We start from the raw sequence: 19,513 nt of genomic DNA, 5'->3' as shown, positions 1-19,513 counted from the left end.
TTAGCAGGTGATACCAGCCTCACAAGAGCATAAGGGGAACTAGGAAGGAAGTGGCTTACAACTGCTAATAGTCCAGTGTGTCTGTAGTAAGAGCTACAAGTTTCATTGTTTTATGTCTTTTAATAAAAAATAAAAATTGAAAAAATATAATTTAAAACCTTTAGTTTAAAACACAACATACATATTCCGCGCCACCCCACCTCTCTGGGGATTCGACCTAAAGATTTGTAAATGTTAGGCAAGCACTCAATCACTGAGGTCCAACCAGCTTTCCTTTTACTTTTGATAAGACTGGGTCACACTAAGTTACACAGGCTGGCTTTGAACTTGCCTTGTACCCCAGGTAATGTCTTGAACTAGCTATCCTCCTGTCTCAGCCTCCTGAGCAGCTGGATAGAACTTTGTACCCCTAAGTCCAGCTTTAAAAAGTTGTAAGGGCTGGCAAGTCAGTGATGAAGGTGCTTACTGTGAACACTGATGAACAGGCAGAAGCGAGAACTACCTCTCCTAAGCTGTCCTCAGACACTCATGTGCATGCTATGGCATACATGCACCCACATATATACACAGATAAAATAAATGCAATCATGGTAAAATATTTTAATTACTTCATAAAGAAGGGTTACATTCCAGTAAAATGAAGTTTTGAAGAAAAACTTCCACATACACATTATACCTATCTTTTAGTTTTTTATCTTTGTCTCCAGCCAAATAAATGAGAGAAAAAGCAAGCTCACCGAGGCGTTCCCACTGCGAAGGCGCTCTGCTATGAACTCATCCATCAGGTCAGGAACATTAGCACTGCTGCTGCCAGCATCACTAGTAAGAGGAGGCAGTTTGGGGCTCGTGTCCTCTTTATTTACTAGAAGCAAATAAATAACTACATATAGTAAGCAACAACTTAACTGTATCTTCTAAATTTGAAACAAAATAATCCAAAATAAAGTACCTCTGCCATATCCATTATTTGCCAAACATGCACTTATGAATAATTTCCCTCCTTTCGGATTTAATTTTTAAGAATTAGTAAATTGTATTTACTTTATTTAACTAAGCAGATGTTAGTCAATCTTCAGTATGACCTTAAACAGCAAGAAAGCTAGAGGTAAGCACTAGTTGAAGTCAGGTTAATATTGCCTATAAAGAAACTGGTATATTTTTCTTTCTTCCTACTCTATGCTGCTACAGGGCTGTAATAATTTACATTCTCCCTCTTCTCCCAGAGAATAACTGCAAGAATATATCCTTTCAATTTTTGCAAATCTCAGTGAGACACAAACACATTTAGGTTTGGATACAAATTAAAATTTCATGATTTGGTATACTGTTTTTTAGATTTAGCCTAAAATCTAACTTCAGTGCTTGAAGAAAAAAAAAGGTTAAATTCTCACAAGAGTCAAGAAAAAAGTCAAACCAAAATAGTTACTTGATTTGTTTAACATTAACACTATAATATGATTTTATAGTAACAAGATTATTTTCACTTGGAAAACTAACTGGTGGAAAATAAGATAATTATCTCACTATCATACTGTTGGAAAGTTTGTTTCTCTGTAGAACAAAGACCAGCGCTACTTAGATTCCTACTGAACCATGAAGAGTTTTAGACTGTGCAATACCATTGTCTTTATATTACTGGCCAGGCTTTGCTAAGCTGTAATATACTGCCCTCATGTGGCATTAATGGCTCAATGCAAGATGCATTACACAGCGTTGTTAATCATGCTAACAAAACCATGTTAAAACAAATGAAAACAAAACCTACCTTACTGCTGAAAGTTAAGTTTCTGTATCTGTAAAGTTGTTTAATTTTGAAACAAGATAAAGTGGTTACTACAATCTTGCTTCCTTTTTCTAATCTGCACGTTTAGGTTCCACATTGAAATAATGATTAGCTATTATGAAACCTTCATGCACATTTAAAATTTCACAATAAATATTTCAATCTTTCAAAGATACATTCTATACACAAGAATGAAAGACTAAAGCCCTACAGCAATTTTTTTTTTCAGAAATGCCTTGAACGGAAACTGATTAAATCTTCTTTGAGATTAAAGAAATGATTTCCTCTTCAACGATAGTTAAGTATAATGTTGGTGCTGGTTTTAGGACTTTGATTTCTGTTATGTTAGATGTCAAAGTAATCTTCTACCAAGGGAAAAAATACAAAACCAACTAAGTTAGCAGTAAGAAAAAGAGAATTCAATTAGCTAGAGCTAATGCCCGTTTAGACATAAAGTAGTAGGGCAAGAGAGGTACAGCCAACTCCTCAGTAAACTTCAAGACTCACGGGACACACTCAGAAAAATACTTGACCTCTGAAAGGTCATTAAATTTGTTCCTGCATCTTCCCTTTCTATTTTATTGTTCAGCAGCAAAGAGGTTTAACTAAATGCCTCATAAGGGAAATTAGTAATTGAAATAAATATTGTATGCTGGGAAAAATACAGCTGGGGAAAGGCGCATGCATAACCAAACAGAGAGAAAGCAGTGACCATCCCAAAGCTTTTTGATTGCTTAGAGCTTGCTTCAGTTGCATTAAGCCAAACTGGTGCTGTCTTTCTCCTTTTGCGCTCTGCACACTGTTAGTGCTCACCTGCAGCTTTCCTTCCAAAATAGCCCATTACATGACTGTACAGATCCCTCAGTGGAGCCTCTGCTGGCATTCTGTTCTGCCTCTGTGGGGAAACATTTGCCTTCGGCTTTGAAAGAGCATGTACAACAGTTTTATAAACGCCACCCAGGGAGCCCTGCTGTAGTCCTGCCTCGTGACTTGATGACCTAAGAGTACTGCGGCTCCCTATCTGGTTACTTGCAATTCCTTCTTTCTGTGATGTGGTGGTGGGAATCTCTGTGGATTCCTTGACTGGTTTGCTAACTGATGCTGCCCCCATCGTATCGAGAGGCCTGTACACACCAGGTTTGACAAGGTCTACACCACTAGTTGAGCTGGTCTGTGTGGTGCTGGCACTGCTATTGCTACTACTGCTAAAGGCACTGAGCTTCCGTAGTCTCATCTTCCATGGAGCCTCTTTGTTTTCCAGAGGGTTATAGAACTGGACAGACTCAGTAGACGGTCTAAAAGTAACATGAACACTATTGCGTTTCTTAGCAGCAATTTTCATGATTTTTGCCCTATGCGTTACTGTTTCAGACAAGCTCCTCTTGGTTGGAGAAAGCTTGCTAGTGTTGGAAACATGAGGCATTCTGCGGTTTACTGGTGCTTTTAGTGCAGTTTTCTTGGCATGCATTATATATGGGGTGATTTTTTCATTAACTTGTATACTCTTAAGCTTTTCACCTAGTGTCATATCTACACAGGCATCTACTTCTGTGGCTGTTTGTCTATACAGATGTTTCTTTTTTTCTTTATCACAAGGGCTATCTGAACTAGGATCCGAGGGCTGGTCATCAAGATTGAGTTGCTTAGATTTTTCAGCAGTTTGTGTTCTCAAGAAACTAACTGACTGGTTAGATGCAAGAGTACTCGTGAAGACAGCTGGGCTTGGTTCTTTTTGAAATGCTGTATTTTCAGGAGTCCCAACAACAGACATGAGATTTTCTGATGTTATTTCCTGGCCTATGTATTCTAATTTATCTAAAGATGGTATTTCATCTCTAGTTACTGCAATAATCACCTTCTGAGAAGCTGTATCTTTACCTAGCTCATTTTTACTATGATTTTCCTGGTTTTCCTTAAAGTATTCTTTCAGGGAAGAAAGAAGATCATCGTCTCCTTCAAGGTCAATGTACTGGATTTGTTCAAAAGCTGCATCTGCAAGTTCTACTGGACCTATTAAATGACAGAGATGGTCATATATGCTATCACCAACTTCCAGAGAAGACTCTCTACTATGAGAATCAGTGATGTGGCTTTCAGTGGATCTAGTTATTGAAGAAGCCTCTGTGGAACTCTGCAAGCTCGGAGCATGGCGGGATGAACTGTCAACGACAGGAACTGCACCTTTGGCTCGCTCAACAGTGAATGGTTCCAAGATGTCAGATGTGCTGCTACTTCGAGGCAATGGCTGTTCCTCATTCAAAGCTCCAAAAACTTCATTTCCAGTGTCTTCACTTTGTGAAAAATGTCTGACTCTGGTTGAACGGGGAAGGATTTGAGCATCGTCAATATCTGTAAAAAACAAAAATTATACATAGTAGAAATTATAGAAATACAAAGCTGTTTCACCCACAACCCTAGCATATGCTTCCCGATAAAAAAATTCTGATTTTTTTGTAAGTTCAACTAAAGAAAACCAATTAAAAATATAAAGCTGACTTTTTAAAAATATGATGGGCCCAAGGCATGTGGTGTCAATGAATTAGAAAGCGACCGGAATGCACTTAAGATGTTAACATGCACATGAAGAGTGAGGTGATGAAACCAACCCTCGGAAGTGCAGTTTAGGATAGAGCTGTGCCAATACACCAAGCAGTTCAGACTGGTTAGTCTCCCTATTCGCACTGTAAGCAGGGGGGGAAGAGATCGTAACACACAGAGCTAATTTAGGTGTTTCATGTAGACTTTTAGAAACTCTGCCCCATCGGGCAGGAAGAAGACATTGTCTTTCCTCAACTGTTGCTATCCAATTGACCACATATTATAGTAAAGGAAATCTCCCCTCTGTTCCTTAAAGTTCTCTTTGTCAGGACACTGTATGTTTTCTTCTGTTTTACTTTATTTACTATAATTTTAAATTCTATTTTTTACTATCCAATATAATCAGTAAAAAACAAAATAAGATCAGTACATCAAAAAATTATTCTTTGTTTTAGACAAAAATATTTAAATCTGCTATAGAGAAATCTTATCTACCTATGAGTGGCCCTTCTCATAAGCAACCACTGTGCTGGGTAGTTTTATGCTAACTTGACACAAGCTAGTCATTTGGAAAGAAGAAACCTTAGCTGAGAAAATGCCCCACCAGACTGGCCTATGAGCAAGCTTGTGGTGCATTTTCTTGATTAATGACTGATGTGGGAAGGCCCAGATCACTGTGGGTGATGCCAGCCATGGGCAGGTGGTCCTGGGTACCATAAAAAGGCAGGCTGAGCAAGCCAAGAGGAGCAAGTTACTAAGTATCACTCCTCCATGGCCTCTGCATCAATACCTACATCTAGGCCCTGCCTTGAGTTCCTGCCCTGACTTTCCTGAATGATGGACTACAAGCTGTAAACTGAAATTACCCCCTTCCTTCCTACACTGCCTTTGGTCATGGTGTTTATCACAGCAACAGAAACTTTAAGACGTCACCCAACCCTATAAACCATGGCTTCTTGAATCTCTTTTTAAAGAAGTACAAATTCTGGGGGCCGGAGAGAAGGCTCAGCAGTTAAAAGCACTAGCTACTCTTCCGGAAGACCCAGGTTCAGTTCCAAGCACACACATGGCAGTTCACAACTGTCTGTTAACTCCAGTTCCAGGGGATCTGACACCCTCACATAGACATGTGTGTGGGCAAAACACCAATGCACATACAACAGGAATAAATAAATAATAAAAACGAAGTATAGGTTCTGAAGTAAAAATAGAGATTCAGAGATTACCTAATTAATTCTCCTACAGATGAGGAAGTTGAAATCCAGAGGAATTAATTTTCTTTTCTCAAGTTTATAATGCAGTTTCAAAAAAAGGCTTAATGTCATTACATTATTTTTACAATCTTAAAAGTGCTAAGTATATTTAAGTCCTCAAAAATATTTATGAATCCACAAATCACAAAATCAAATACTACATATAATTTTTCAAAGTGTAATTGTTAATTGTGGAAGTTAACACAATGCCTATGAACTCATTATAAAGTCTTGCCAGGCAGTGGTAGTGCAATTCATTAATCCCAGCACTTGGGAGGCAGAGGCAGAGGCAGGCAGATCTGTGAGTTTGAGGCCAGCCTGGTCTACAGAGCGAGTTCCAGGACAGTCAGTAGTGTTACACAGAGAAACTCTGTCTCAATAAACCAAATAATAATAATAATTAATTAATAAAAAATAAAGTCTTTAGGTTACCTAGAAATAAAAAAAAATGTATCTACCAGCAAAATAAAATCAGAATTTTAAGAGATTATAATTGCTATTTATTACACTTGTAATGCAAATGCTAAAAGTAAACAGAACTAAGCCTGGCATGGTAGCTGACACAGGGATATAACCTAGCACTTGGGAGGCAGAGGGCTGAAGAGCTTAGTTCAAAGCTAGCCATAAGCCGGGCGGTGGTGGCGCACGCCTTTAATCCCAGCACTCGGGAGGCAGAGGCAGGCGGATCTCTGTGAGTTCGAGGCCAGCCTGGTCTCCAAAGCAAGTTCCAGGAAAGGCGCAAAAGCTACACAGAGAAATCCTGTCTCGAAAAACCAAAAAAAAAAAAAAAAAAAAAAAGCAAGCTAGCCTATGCTACAAAAGTGAGGCCCTATCTCACAAAACAGAAGTAACAGAACTATCACTGAAGCGTTCTAACTAAACATTTAGATCAGAGTGAAGCTATCATTTTTCCAGGAACACAAAGTAACTGAGATTTAATTTACATCCTTTAGAAGGTGAGGGCATGAGGGCAGCTTCCTTGTTTACAAGAGGCAAATTCTTATTCAGTGTAATTTCAGAGTCCATGAGAGATCTAAATGGTGGTCTTTCTGCTATATTAAATAAATGAAAAAAAATATTCTTGACTACTGAATCAATGCTTCATGGAAACCTATAATTTTATAGGCGTGACAAGTCTTATTTGCCTAGGTTTCTTTGGTAATGTTTAGCATTAAAGCATTGAAAATTATTTTCTGTATTAAAAATGTATATTTTTCTGAATATTATGTTTCAAAGGAAGGTTATTTTGCTAGTTTTAAAGGTAAATTGTGCATTAAAGTATTACTGTTAGCTTGTAGCATATAAGGAAAAAAACCCTTCCAACAGAATTTAGGTTTCTTGAAGATTTTTATGCTGTTCATACAATTATCTTCATTGCTTTCCAGAGCATTTATCATACAGAATGAATACAATACAGAAGAAGGAAAGCATCGATTACATGAAAATGCTGCTCACTGGGCTGGACAGACAGCTGGATGCTGAGACGCAAATACTGCTCCTTTAGAGATCTGAGCGTAGGTCCCAGCACCCAGGGTGGACAGCCCACAGCAGCCCACAGTAGCACACAGCAGCCTCCTACTCTAATTCCAAGAGATCTGGTGCCTTCTCTGGCTTCTTTGGCTACCAGCACTCATGTGCACAAGCCCACACACAAATGCACAACAAATACATGAAAGTTTTTTTTTTTAAAGCTGTTCCTTCTTGGTAAAAATAATTCCTCAAGAATAGAACCTCTTAAATTAGAAATATTAACATTCAACTAGATTTCTAAAAAGCAGAAATCTCCAAATTCTTTTAATGAAGTTAAATTATTTTCTTAGTAAAGCACAAATATTGGTATTTTATGGCCCATGAACTTAAAATGATTTATGTTAGTTTATACAGAAACCAATGTCATTATGAAACTCAAGCTTCTTACTAATAATTACTAGATAATGTATCACTTTTTGCCTCTTTTGACAATGATATCAATGTACCTTCATGGCAGAATGTTTTACACAGATGTAGCACACCTATGTATCTTTTTAAGAGATGGGATGTCTCAGTGAACAAAGCAGTGTTACATTACTGAATCATATGAAGACTTAAAAACCAATCAATCCTGTGGCCAGGATGTAAAATAAATACATGAATAAAAAAACCAAAACAATTAATCAAGGTTAGATAAAAAGTTATGCCACTGAACTATCTTCTACTCTTTCAAGACTGTAATATTCACACATACATGTTTTATGTTTATGTGTGTCCATGTTCATGTATGCATGTTCATGTTTGTGTGTGCAGGTGCATGTACATGTTCCTTTAGTTCTATGTTATACTATAGTGTTTTGTTTATGAGCATGTTATGTATGAACTGCCTTCTTTTCTTTTCTTTTTTCTTTTTTTGAAACAGGCTCTTAACTTTCCAGGCCAGGCTGGCGTAGACTAACTCACTATGTAGCCCAAGTGGTCCTCAAACTCACAAGCTGTCTCAACTCCTGCCTGCTGGGAATACAGGGAGGAGCCACTATGCTGGCATCTACCAACTGCCCTTTTAAGTTACCATCCAATTTTACTTTGAAAATATTAAGATGATAATTCAATAAAAAAGAGATTTTTGGAGGCTGCGTGTGACCACACACACCTATAATACCAGTATTTCATAAGCAGATACAGGAAGAACGGGAGTTCAAAGTTATCCTCTACTCAACAAGTGAGTTCAGGACCAAAAACCGAATATATAATTTGGAATTATGCTACAACCATCATATTATAGGTGCAAAGAGCTACCAAAGATGGATATGCTATTACATATTGATGACAGGAAAAAAGAAGTATCTTCATTACATAAAGAGGAACATACTTATTTAATTAGAGATGGAAAAGTTTCATTCTTACTTGGCAAAATTTAGAAAAAAGGGGGGGCATCTTTCTTCTGCCAGAAAACAGAATTATAAATAATAAATTGCCCCTATTGTTAAATTTTTTAATACCCTTCTTTCATGAAGGCATTGTTTTTGGCACTATAAACAAATTTGCTTAAGAAACTGCTTAAGAGGAAACTAACACTGCTAGTCATAGTGGTGGAGGTGGAGACACAAAGCTCTCAGTTCAAGACCAGCTTGGGCTACATAAAAAATCCCTGTCTCAAGCCTGGTGGTGGTGGGGGGTACATCTTTAAACCCAGCACTGGGAAGGCAGAGAGAGATGAATCTGTCTGAGGCCAGCCTGGTTTACAATACAAGTTCCAGGATAGCCATGGCTACACAGAGAAACCTGTCTCAAAACAAACAAACAAAAAACCTTGTCTCAAAAGCAAAGCAAACCAGAAAGTCTGCTAAGTTCACCATCAAATGCATTCAAGTGAAGTCTAGTGCAGTAATTCTCAACAGATGCTGGGAGAGAGGCCAGAGAGACTGTGCTTCCTCAGATGCCAAAATTACTAAAAAGTTGTATTTGGAGTTTATGCAAGCCCCAACATATACTGTATCAAAATCTGAGCTAAGGGCCCAAGAAAATACTTTTTTTTCAACTACTAAAGCCAAGTCTTATGTTAATGACTTTCACTTGGTCCCTAGCCTAAGAAAACTCTTCTAGGATAGTCAATAATTGAGTCTATAACTATATATGAAGTTCTAAGACATGGCACCACAGCATTCACAACTATTTAGCTAGAATGGCCCTCTAAAAATAATGGAGAAGACAAAACGGCTGGTAAAAATGGTACTTCAAGAACTGACAGGTCATTTTAAACAATTTTAGTATGTTTTTAAAAATTCAAAGGTGTGGGGAGAGTTAAAAGTTTAATTTAAACCCCCCCGCCCCCAAGCTATTCAAAAATATCATAATGTAATTAATTTTAATTTAAAAACTATTAGGAAAATATTTTTCTTCTCCACCTTTTTATTTTTATCAAGACAAGGTCTTGCTAAGTAGCTCAGGCTGGCCTCAGCCTCTAGAGTGCTGGAATTTCAATCACACCACTATGACAGGGATTGCCTCCTTTGTGTGGACATTTTTCGGATAAACTGCTACTTTAACCAAAAGTCGGAGTGATTGTTTATAAGAGTATCACTATTTTTGTTTGATAAAGCTGTTACAGACCTTCAATTCCTGATCTCAAAGATCTACACAGGAAATCTTTATTATGTGCTCATTTATGGTTATAAACACGGGAAGAAATACAGAAAACCATGAAACACATTGCTTTTCTTTATCTAGTCCTTTTATTCTTTTGTGTTTTGTTGTGGTAATCAGTTTGTTTGTATGTTTGAAACAGAGCTTGGTAAGTAGCCCAGGCTAGCCTCATATTCACAACTTCCTGCCTCAATTTCCCAAATGCTGCAGTTAAGGACATGTGCCACCACACCCAGTTTATGCAGTCCACTTTTCTAACTGATTCTCTCTGAATTCTTTTTTTTTAAGACATCATCTTTTGTTTTGCTTTGTTTTGTTTTTTCTATTTCAGTTGTATAGACCTCATCTTTTGTGCTCTCAATCTTCTACTCCTGCCTCAGTGTCACTGGTGCTAGGATGAGGGCCCACATCACTACAGCTGGCTTATTTATGACTTTGACTACCCATCAATGGTTTGTTTATAATCAAATTATTCTAAAGTAAAATTCACTCAAATCTTATAGGAAACATAAATAACTAACCAACTGGAATGGTTGAAGATTCAAGCCATGATTTGCTTATAACTTAGCACTAATTTACATATCTGTACCATACAGCTATCTCTTCTCTCTCCTCCACCTACCCCGACAAAACAAACTCCATGCCGTCAATTGGCTTCCGTGTGTCACAAATGCAAAAAATCAAAAAATAACTCAGATTCCTACAATATAAACTGATATAATCATCAGATTTCAGTTTTTTTTTTTTTAATTTAAAAGTTAGTTGTAGCCGGGCAGTGTTGGTGTACGCCTTTAATCCCAGCACTCAGGAGGCAGAGCCAGGCGGATCTCTGTGAGTTTGAGGCCAGCCTAGGGCTATAGAGTGAGTTCCAGGAAAGGTGCCAAAGCTACACAGAGAAATCCTGTCTCGAAAAGCAAACAAACAAAAAAGTTAGTTCAGTGTCTTCTAAATTTGTGTTCTATGGACCTTCACGTTATTCTATAAACTGTCAAAATGTTAAGAGAAAGTGTTTACGCTGAAATAAACTTGAAAAATACTGGATTCTGCAGTTTTTATTTGTTTACAGACTACTGGGGGTCCCTCAATATGTCAGCAGACGCTATGAATCTTCATCCATTTCCTTTTTACATCTCATTATATCTTAGTGCTCTAACTGCTGAGTGCGTCAGCTTGCACATGGTAACTTTATCAGTTTTCAGGGAAAGGAAGGTTTGCTGTTAACACTAAAATGCTGTGCGCCTTGCCTCTTGTGAGTCCTAAGAGAAAACAGATCTCTAATTGAAAGTGACTTTAACCATGCTTTGACATTGTGTATGTGCATTTTCATACAACACTGGTGGCCACGTATCTCATGAACAAAATGGTTTTGGAGAACTGTGTTTTTAAAATGTTCTTTCGGAGGTAATCTGCACAGTCTAAAATGACATCCGGCACATGGAGCTCATGCCTCTAATCCCAACACTCAGGAAGCTAAAACAGGATTGCTATGATTTGGAGGCCGGCATGAGCTTGAGGACGACTATTCCAAAAACAAGAAATATAAACATCACTTTGAAAGTGAGATATAAAATGTTTTGTTCCAGTGACTAGTATGCCAATATTATCTAAACAGTTAAGTTTATCATAGAAGGCATTTTATCTCAAATGAGGAAAATGAAGGCAAAAAATTCACAGCACTTGGAAAATCTTTTAAATATTATCATCTATAAATATTTAAAGGTCTTTTTAAAAGGTAATCTTTATGACTTGTTTATAATAAAGCAAGAATTGAGAAATAGAAACATCTCATGCTATTTAAGGCAATACTTGAAATATTTTGAAAGGAACAATGTAGCCTGGGCCCAGTACTTGGGAGGCAGAGGCAGGGAGATTAGTTATTCAAGGTCATCCTTGACTGCATACTGAGTTCAAGTCCAGTCTTCACTCGATGAGATTGTCTCAACGGGGGTGAGAATTAGGGGTAGGGAAGAAACACTTTGATTTTCTTTTAGCTTTTAAAAGAAGCTGCTTCTGGTGCTGTCATGTGTTCCTTCAGTGTGGACCTGGTGCCTCTTCTGTGGGACAGTAGCTGAGAGATACCAGCACTCATTATGGCGGATGAGAAACCCATTGAAGGAGTCAAGACAGAACAGTGACCATACGAAGTTGAAGGTGGCAGACAGACGGTTCTGTGGTCCACTTTAAGAAGCAAACACCTCTTGGGAACCAATGAAAGCCTACTGTGAATGGCAGAAGAGATTCTGGTTTGATGGGTAACCAATCAGTGTAATGGACACACCTGCACAGTTGGGAAGGGAGGAAGAAGATATACTTGGTGTGTTCCAGCAGCAGACAGGAGGTGTCTACTAAACAGGGAGCCTGCTACTTTACTCTAGCATTTTGTTACAGACTAAGAATACATTCTCAATTAGAAAGCAGAAATTTGGTCCCAACATATCCTGACTACTACAGTATAGATTTCTCTGTTCTTTCATTTCCCCATCCCTATTTCTCTGTTGTACATAAATAAGTGGTGTGAGTCCTAGAGAGTTTTCCCTACAAATCAAGCACTTCTTGTTTTAAAAATGTTCTTGTTTTTTTTTAAATTAGCACCTATGAGAATTGTCAAAATATTAAAGTTTCTGACAAGAAATTTTCTAAAGTCCCAAAGATTCTAAAAAACAAAAAGAAACTTTCTGACAGTTTTTAAAACAGGAGACTATCGCCGGGCGGTGGTGGCGCACGCCTTTAATCCCAGCACTCGGGAGGCAGAGGCAGGCGGATCTCTGGGAGTTCGAGGCCAGCCTGGGCTACCAAGTGAGTTCCAGGAAAGGCGCAAAGCTACACAGAGAAACCCTGTCTCGAAAAACCAAAAAAAAAAAAAAAAAAAACAGGAGACTATCTGATCCAACCAAAAAACTTAAGAATTAGTGGCCAAAATTAATTTTAATCTTTCTAAATAAGTGAAGATTGTTTGTATTACATGTTTTAAGTAAATGTGCTTTTAAAAGCCTGAAACAAAAGAATTTATCTGTTTACAATAAACTAGAAGGTTCTCTTTAAGTGTATCTAATTCAGTTATCAGAAACTGTTTGCTAATTTGAAGAAATAAATTATAGTGAGATATGCAGACAAAAATCTGTGCTGTTTGCATAGAGAGATATAGTATTTGGATGGAGCAACAAAAAGGCAAAATATGTTTTTATAGCCAATATTTACAGCCAAGGGCAAAATATTTATTCATTCAGTTATTTAGAACTAAGGGCCATATTTAACAGAAATAAATACCACTTTCTTTCCTCCATTAAAGTGGATATTATTCCACATATATACCATCCAACTGTCCTAAAGTTTTGCACTGGTAGCCTTAAATTTTACTGATTTATTCATCAAATATTTATGGAGCAGCTGGGCATGGTGGCTCACATCTTAAATCCTGGCACTCCCCAAGGCAAAGATAATTGATCTCTGAGTTCAAGGCCAGCCTGGTCTATAGAGTGATTTCTAGAACAGCCAGAGCTACATAGAAAAACCTTGTCTTTAAAAACCAACCAACCAAACAAACAAACAAACAAACAAAAAATCTTATGGTCATCCAAGGTTTGGATTAAGGCCAAATTTCCTATTTTACTTTTGTCATTTAATTGCAAAATCAAATACCAATTTAATTATAAACTATCTCTAATTCGTTATATTATGGTTTCAAAATAATACTTGAATATTTCCCAAATATATTATACTATGAGGCTGAGCATGGTGGCTTGTGCCTGTTTTCCCAGAATTTAGGAGGCTGAGGTGAGAGGATCACTGTTGCAGGCCAGCTTAAACTAGGCAGTTTTAGATTAGTTTGAGCTACAAAGTAATACACTGACTCAAAACAAGAACAACATATCAGAATACTATCCAGAAGTAACAACACATCAGAATACTATCAGAAGTAACAACATATTAGACTACTATCAGAAGTAACAACATATCAGAATACTGTCAGAAGTAACAACATATCAGAATACTGTCAGAAGTAACAACATATCAGAATACTATCAGAAGTAGCAACATATCAGAATACTATCAGAAGTAGCAACATATCAGAATATTGTCCAAAAGTAACAACATATCAGAATACTGTCCAGAAGTAATTCTTACAAATGCCACCTAGAAAATGCATATATCCAATAATTGAATGTTTTACTGTTTCATTTTGAGAAATTTAAATACATTTTGTCATTTATAACTCTTTATAGAGTATCAAACATAAGACTTATTTAGACATATTTCTGCATTTACATATAAGTAATTCTCAATTATTGGAACCCTGATAATTTAGAAGAGAAGTTGATCTTAATGGAATACAGATGGCAGAGGCACTGAAAATATCATTAGCACAGATGTATCTTCCTTCACAGATCTTTCAGTCCACTGAACTAAAGATACACTTTAAAAGGAAAAAGAAAATAAAAAACCTATACATACACACACAAAACCAAAAACACCAGTACCTCTTGAGAACAGCAGTGTCAGAAACACCTAAACAAACTACCAGGATGGTACCTCATGATGCCCAGGTAAACTCACTGAACAATCACATTTTGCACAATATCTATACTTGTTTGCTTCTGTCCAAAAGACAAGCTATGTATAATTTTATGTATAAGCAACATAACTTAAAGGCAATACTAAGTGAGGTGATGAAGTTAAAAGTGGATTCTGCATGTGGAGGTGGAGAATGAGTGGTTACTGGCATAGACTAGGGAAATTTTAGGACAATGGAAATGTTCCGTATTTGATTTGGTTGACAGTGTATGGTTAATTCTCAAAACTCACTGAAATGAACCCATGCATTTTATTAAATAGTAACTATCTTAATAGAAGATCATGCCATCCTGGTATTGATAAAGATCTAATCCAATGGGAAGGCTGAGGTTTTTAAGTCCCTTGGAATTGGGGCAATATGGAATTGCTTAAAATGACTTGAGAATATCCTTTGAATTCTACATAGTGTTATATCTAATATAAAACCCCAGAGTAACTATTAGATTATATGTTTTCTCCAGTGATTATATTAGTTCCATAAATACAGAAGACAGGGAGGAAATAATAAAGATTTACCATATTGTTAACTAAAACAAAAAAAAAAAACATTAAAAGTCTGTTATCTGGCTGGGCAGTGGTGGCACATGCCTTTAATCCCAGCACTCAAGAATCAGAGGCAGACGGATCTCTGAGTTTGAGGTCAGCCTGGTCTACAGCCTGGTCTACTTCCAGGAGACAGCTAGGGCTGTTACACAGAGAAATCCTGTCTCGAAAAGCCAAAAAAAAAAAAAAAAAAAAAAAAAAAAATCTGTTATCTGTTGTGAGACATCTATGATACAAATATTCATTACTATACCTTTTAATCACCTGAAAGAAAAAAAATCAAACATAACAACTTGGCATTTTATAATTAAAAAATATAAGACATTGGCACAGCACTAAACTTAGCACTTCCAGAATGAACTGCAAGAATAGCATTAGAGTTCAAATAACTCAAAATGTTGATTTCTCAATTATTTTCCAATTTCCCACACCTCCCCCCCAAAGAAATTAACTTTGAAGAGTTTATTTGATAAGCAAATTCGAAAGCAGAGGATTAAAAAGTGAAAGGGTGGTGCAGAAATTAGCAGAGGTGGCACTACCTGAAAGCTCATCAGAAAGGGGAGTGAGAACAATATCAGGCAAGAAGGGTTTGGAAGTATGGATCAGAACAGGAGCACTTTTAGCACTGCGAATATAGGCCGATGGCAGAGCACATTCACCAATGGATCGGCTTCTCATGGCTTTAAAAAGGAAGAGAAAGAAGTGGGGAAGGAAAAAAGAAGAGTGACTATAATGAAAGGCTGTGTCACAGAAAAAGCAGCAACAGAGAAAACTAAAAGACTCAAAGGAAGGAAACTTTAAATTAAAACATTTCAGCACAGCAAATACTGGCAAGCTGTAAGAAAAGAAACCACAACACACATTTTGAATGTAATTCTTTTGGTGTAAAGCAGGAAAATGCCTATTATTAGCAATCACAATGGAACAGCATTAAAAAAAAACAGCAGATACTTCAGCATATTTTCAAAAAAACCAAGAAATGAGAAATTTATCAAATGGAATTGTTGAAAAATAATACTATTAGTCCAAAACAATTCTGGTACCCTATTGGTCATTTCTCTGAGCAATTCTTCTTAAGGAAGCTGAATTCTACTAACAAATCATTCCTCTTTTCATATTCTTACCCAAATAAAGTCCTCTAATTACTAACAGGTCCTTTTACGAAATTTGATTTGTCAAGACTTACTCTTGTGTTTAGTAGTTGTTCCAGGTGAGAGAACACTTATTCAAACCAGTGTCTCTCTTTACACTAAAGTACAGTAGTATAACTTTATAAGTTATATAAATAATCTAAATATTAGTAGAAAATAGAATTTGCATCAACATGAAGGAAGACTCACACTCCTGAGCAGGTGTGAGTACACACCTGCTCTCCCAGCACTAGAGTGGTAGGAGGGGGAGGATCAGAAGTTCATGGTCATTTCTAACCACACAGTGAGTTCTAGGCCAGCCTAGTCTACAGCACACCCTCTCTAAAAGCAAAGCAAATAAACAACAACAACAACAAATACAGCATCAGGCTCTTAAAAAAAATACAATCTGTGCTCATCCAAATAATAAACATATAAAAACTTCAAAGTATTTTTTTAAATATAAAAACTGTAGGTTACTTTCCAAAACTTATATTTTTGATTGCATATTTTGGTTGAATAGTTTCATAAAAGAGTCACTAGATCACAAAGGTAGAAATTTTTCATTCACACAGCAATAACTAATAACTGAAACTTCCCAGTAATTTTAGCTTCAGTGTAAGGACTATTGATTAAATGAGCTTGTAGGTACTGCTATGTAAGAACATGGTACTTAACTGCACTGCATAGAATTCAATGCAAACGATAGAGGCAAAAAGAAACAATAAACAAGACAAAAACTCTTGGCTTCAGGGTTTCTACACTTCCCCTTTGCCCAGAATGTATCTCCTTTAGGTCCTTCCTAAGCACACTCTCTCACTTCCTCAAATCTATGTTCTCAAACTGTATAACACAGAAGCCTGTCTTTATCTAAAAGTCTTGGTCTCCCTCCTGCTATTCTCTAGTCCTTTATCTTGCCTTACTTTTCTTTGTAATTTCCTACTACATGTTGTTTACTGGATCTGTAAGCTCAACATTAAAATTTTAAGTGCCAGTGACTGTTTTTAGTATTTGATTTGCTTTATCACTTCCTAGTTTTTAACCAAGATCAAGTGTTTGTTCTTAACTACATCCTTAATGTTTAGAACAGTGCTTTGATACTGAATATTTAACTTTTTTCATTCAAATGTGTAAAATCCATGGTTAACCATAGTACATAGGCAATGTGTTTTAAGCCTCTATGTGAATAAAGGGTCTTGAGAAGCATGTACAAGAAACTGGTAGAAAGGTTTGCCTCTAGTGAAGTCAACTGAGAAGACAGGGAGGAGTATGCTGGGAGGGCTTAATGGAATGTATATACATTTTTCAAACTGAATTAAGCACATTCATTCACCATGGTTATAAAAAATTAATTTTAAAAATTAGGAAATTAATCAGTTATGGTAGCTCATATCTGTAAACCAAGTACTCCAGAAGCTGTGACAAAATTACTTCAAGTTTGAGGTCAGTGAGTTTCAGGCCAGCCCAGGATACAGTGTGAGACCCGGTCTCAGAGAGCAAACAAATAATATCTAATAGTATTTAATTCTAACTTTCCAACTTTATGCATGTACCTTTCTTAGTAAAACTTTTAAGGATTTACTTTTTGTTTAGTGCACTTGAAATCTGAAACAGTATCATGCAATTCTATTTCAGGCAAAAGATGTATTATCACTACTACTAAACAAACCAAGTGCTTAAAGCCTAGAAAGGGGAGCCAGTGGGATGCTGCTCAGTGGGTAAAAGTAACAGTCACCAAGCCTGGCAATCTGAATTAAATCCTGGGACCTACTGGGTGGAAACAGATTACCAACTCAAAGAAGTTGCCCTCTGACCTCTATATGCACAATGTGGAACACACACACACACACACACACACACACACACACACACACACACACACACACACACACCTATCATTTTTAAAATGTAAAGCCTAAAAAGGTTTGATAATTCATCCAAGGTCACCTACATATTTAGAAAAGTAAGTAAGAGCGAGCCCAGGGCCTACGGCCTCCTTGTATTTTCTCTCTACTATAATCAGCCGAGTTACATGGCTCTGGGAGGAGGAGGAGGAGAAGACAGTTGCTAGCTCTACAGTGCACTGTGCTGCCTGCCTCAAGCCTACTGCTGCTTCCCAAAGTGCTCCTATACCACTTTTCAGGACACGATAAAAACTACTTTGTTTGTCTAAAAAGAAAAAGCACTGTTTTTTTCTTGACCTCAGCTGCCTGCCAGCCGAAGGAGTGAATTAATTCCCTGTTGGAAGTTCCTAAAGCCAGTAAGACTATGTAATTTTAAAACTGAAAGTTTGCTACCATCCCCATATTTGTGAACATATTTACTTAATAAAAAGTATACCGGCTCATGTTTGAGTTCTGCATGTTGATCCAAGTTCTACTTTTTGAATTCTATAAAATGACAATTTGGAAATACAGATACCCACAATAAAGTGAACTCCACAAACACAAGAGTATATATATTAAAGGAATAAAGCCTTATAAGCACGCTATTGGATTATACACATTACTGGGGAGGGGCGACAGAAGTCTGTGTCTCCCAGAAGAAGACACCCTCACAGACAGCACTGTAAGCTCGGCACTGCCCGCTCTGCCCGTGACTCTAGCGCACATACCGACAGTCTTCTGCCGCACTATGCTTCTTGCCTTCTCAGTCCCCGGGGAGCCCGTGGTGGTCGCACTTCTTTGTCTCATGGGAGCCTGGCCAGGCTGGTCACGACTCCATCCTCTAGAAAATGACTTGTCAACGGAAACTTTCTGAAACTCATGTCCAACTCCTAGAAATGCAGCATTATGGTTGCCTGGTTGTTATCTTTAAATTATCAGAAATACGTTGTTGCAGATTCCAAGGCTTCCTCACAATATATTATAAAGTAAATATAAAGACTTCTTTGAACTCCATTTTATGTAAAAACTATAGTTTGAACCTAGGAAGACTATCAAAATTACATTAATTATTTCATCACCAATAAACTATTATAATTTTCTACCATCTAGAAATAAGAAATGAACTAAAGGAAAGTCATCTTGAGTGACAGTTTTTTAATTTGTAAATACCAATAACAGCCACTTGAGAAATAAATAGTGCAGAAAAAGTAGTTTGGGCATATACTTAACTATCCAAGAACAGCTAAATATAAATTATGACAAATCTAATTTCTAGCTGGCAGCTCAGTCTTTACAATCAGGCTACTATAGCAACAGCATGGTAGTGACCTGATAACTCTGCTACCGCCCCCATTTCACTTTACCATCACACAAACACTGTTTCACACCTGCAGGATGCTTACATGTAGTTTCAAATAACAAAATTCTCTTAAGAGAATTATCCAAGTAACTATTATATACCCTAAAAATAGAATAAAATGCAGCCATCTTTTCAATTCAATAAAAACTGCTTATACTAAAAAGTAAATACATTTTATAAATTTTGACTTGGGTTAATCATTTAAAATAAAAGCTAAGGTTCTATATTATTTAACTTTAGTTAAATATAAGATTGACCATAACATATCTACATATATACAAATATATATACACACACACATATATATGACATTCTTTATCTAACCAAAATTA

At 36.9% G+C, this 19,513-nt stretch overlaps 1 protein-coding gene and 1 pseudogene across 12 annotated transcripts in view; one reads left to right on the top strand and one right to left on the bottom strand.

Annotated features, from left to right (window-relative positions):
• Positions 1 to 19,513, bottom strand: part of Ralgapa1 (Ral GTPase activating protein catalytic subunit alpha 1) — a 216,549-nt gene that overhangs the window by 109,634 nt on the left and 87,402 nt on the right. For 5 of the 12 annotated variants that reach the window (XR_013044288.1, XR_013044287.1, XM_076550636.1 and 2 more), the window contains exons 16-19: positions 18,550 to 18,711; positions 15,345 to 15,485; positions 2,597 to 4,132; positions 738 to 862 (exon numbers count right to left, since the gene is read on the bottom strand). Coding sequence is in view for 8 of the 12 variants with exons in the window: in XM_076550636.1 (XP_076406751.1) it covers positions 738 to 862; positions 2,597 to 4,132; positions 15,345 to 15,485; positions 18,550 to 18,711 (1,964 nt within the window). In the remaining 4 variants the exon portion in view is untranslated. The remainder of the gene's footprint in view (positions 1 to 737; positions 863 to 2,596; positions 4,133 to 15,344; positions 15,486 to 18,549; positions 18,712 to 19,513) is intronic. The other 7 variants (XR_013044290.1, XM_042260606.2, XM_076550641.1 and 4 more) reach the window with 3 other exon arrangements.
• LOC121822328 (small ubiquitin-related modifier 2 pseudogene) lies at positions 11,781 to 12,039 on the top strand (annotated as a pseudogene).

Source organism: Peromyscus maniculatus, chromosome 14 (assembly GCF_049852395.1).
Source record: "Peromyscus maniculatus bairdii isolate BWxNUB_F1_BW_parent chromosome 14, HU_Pman_BW_mat_3.1, whole genome shotgun sequence".
Lineage (NCBI taxonomy): Eukaryota > Metazoa > Chordata > Mammalia > Rodentia > Cricetidae > Peromyscus > Peromyscus maniculatus.
Note: the sequence above shows the minus strand (reverse complement) of the source record. Positions and strands in the feature narration are given on the sequence as shown.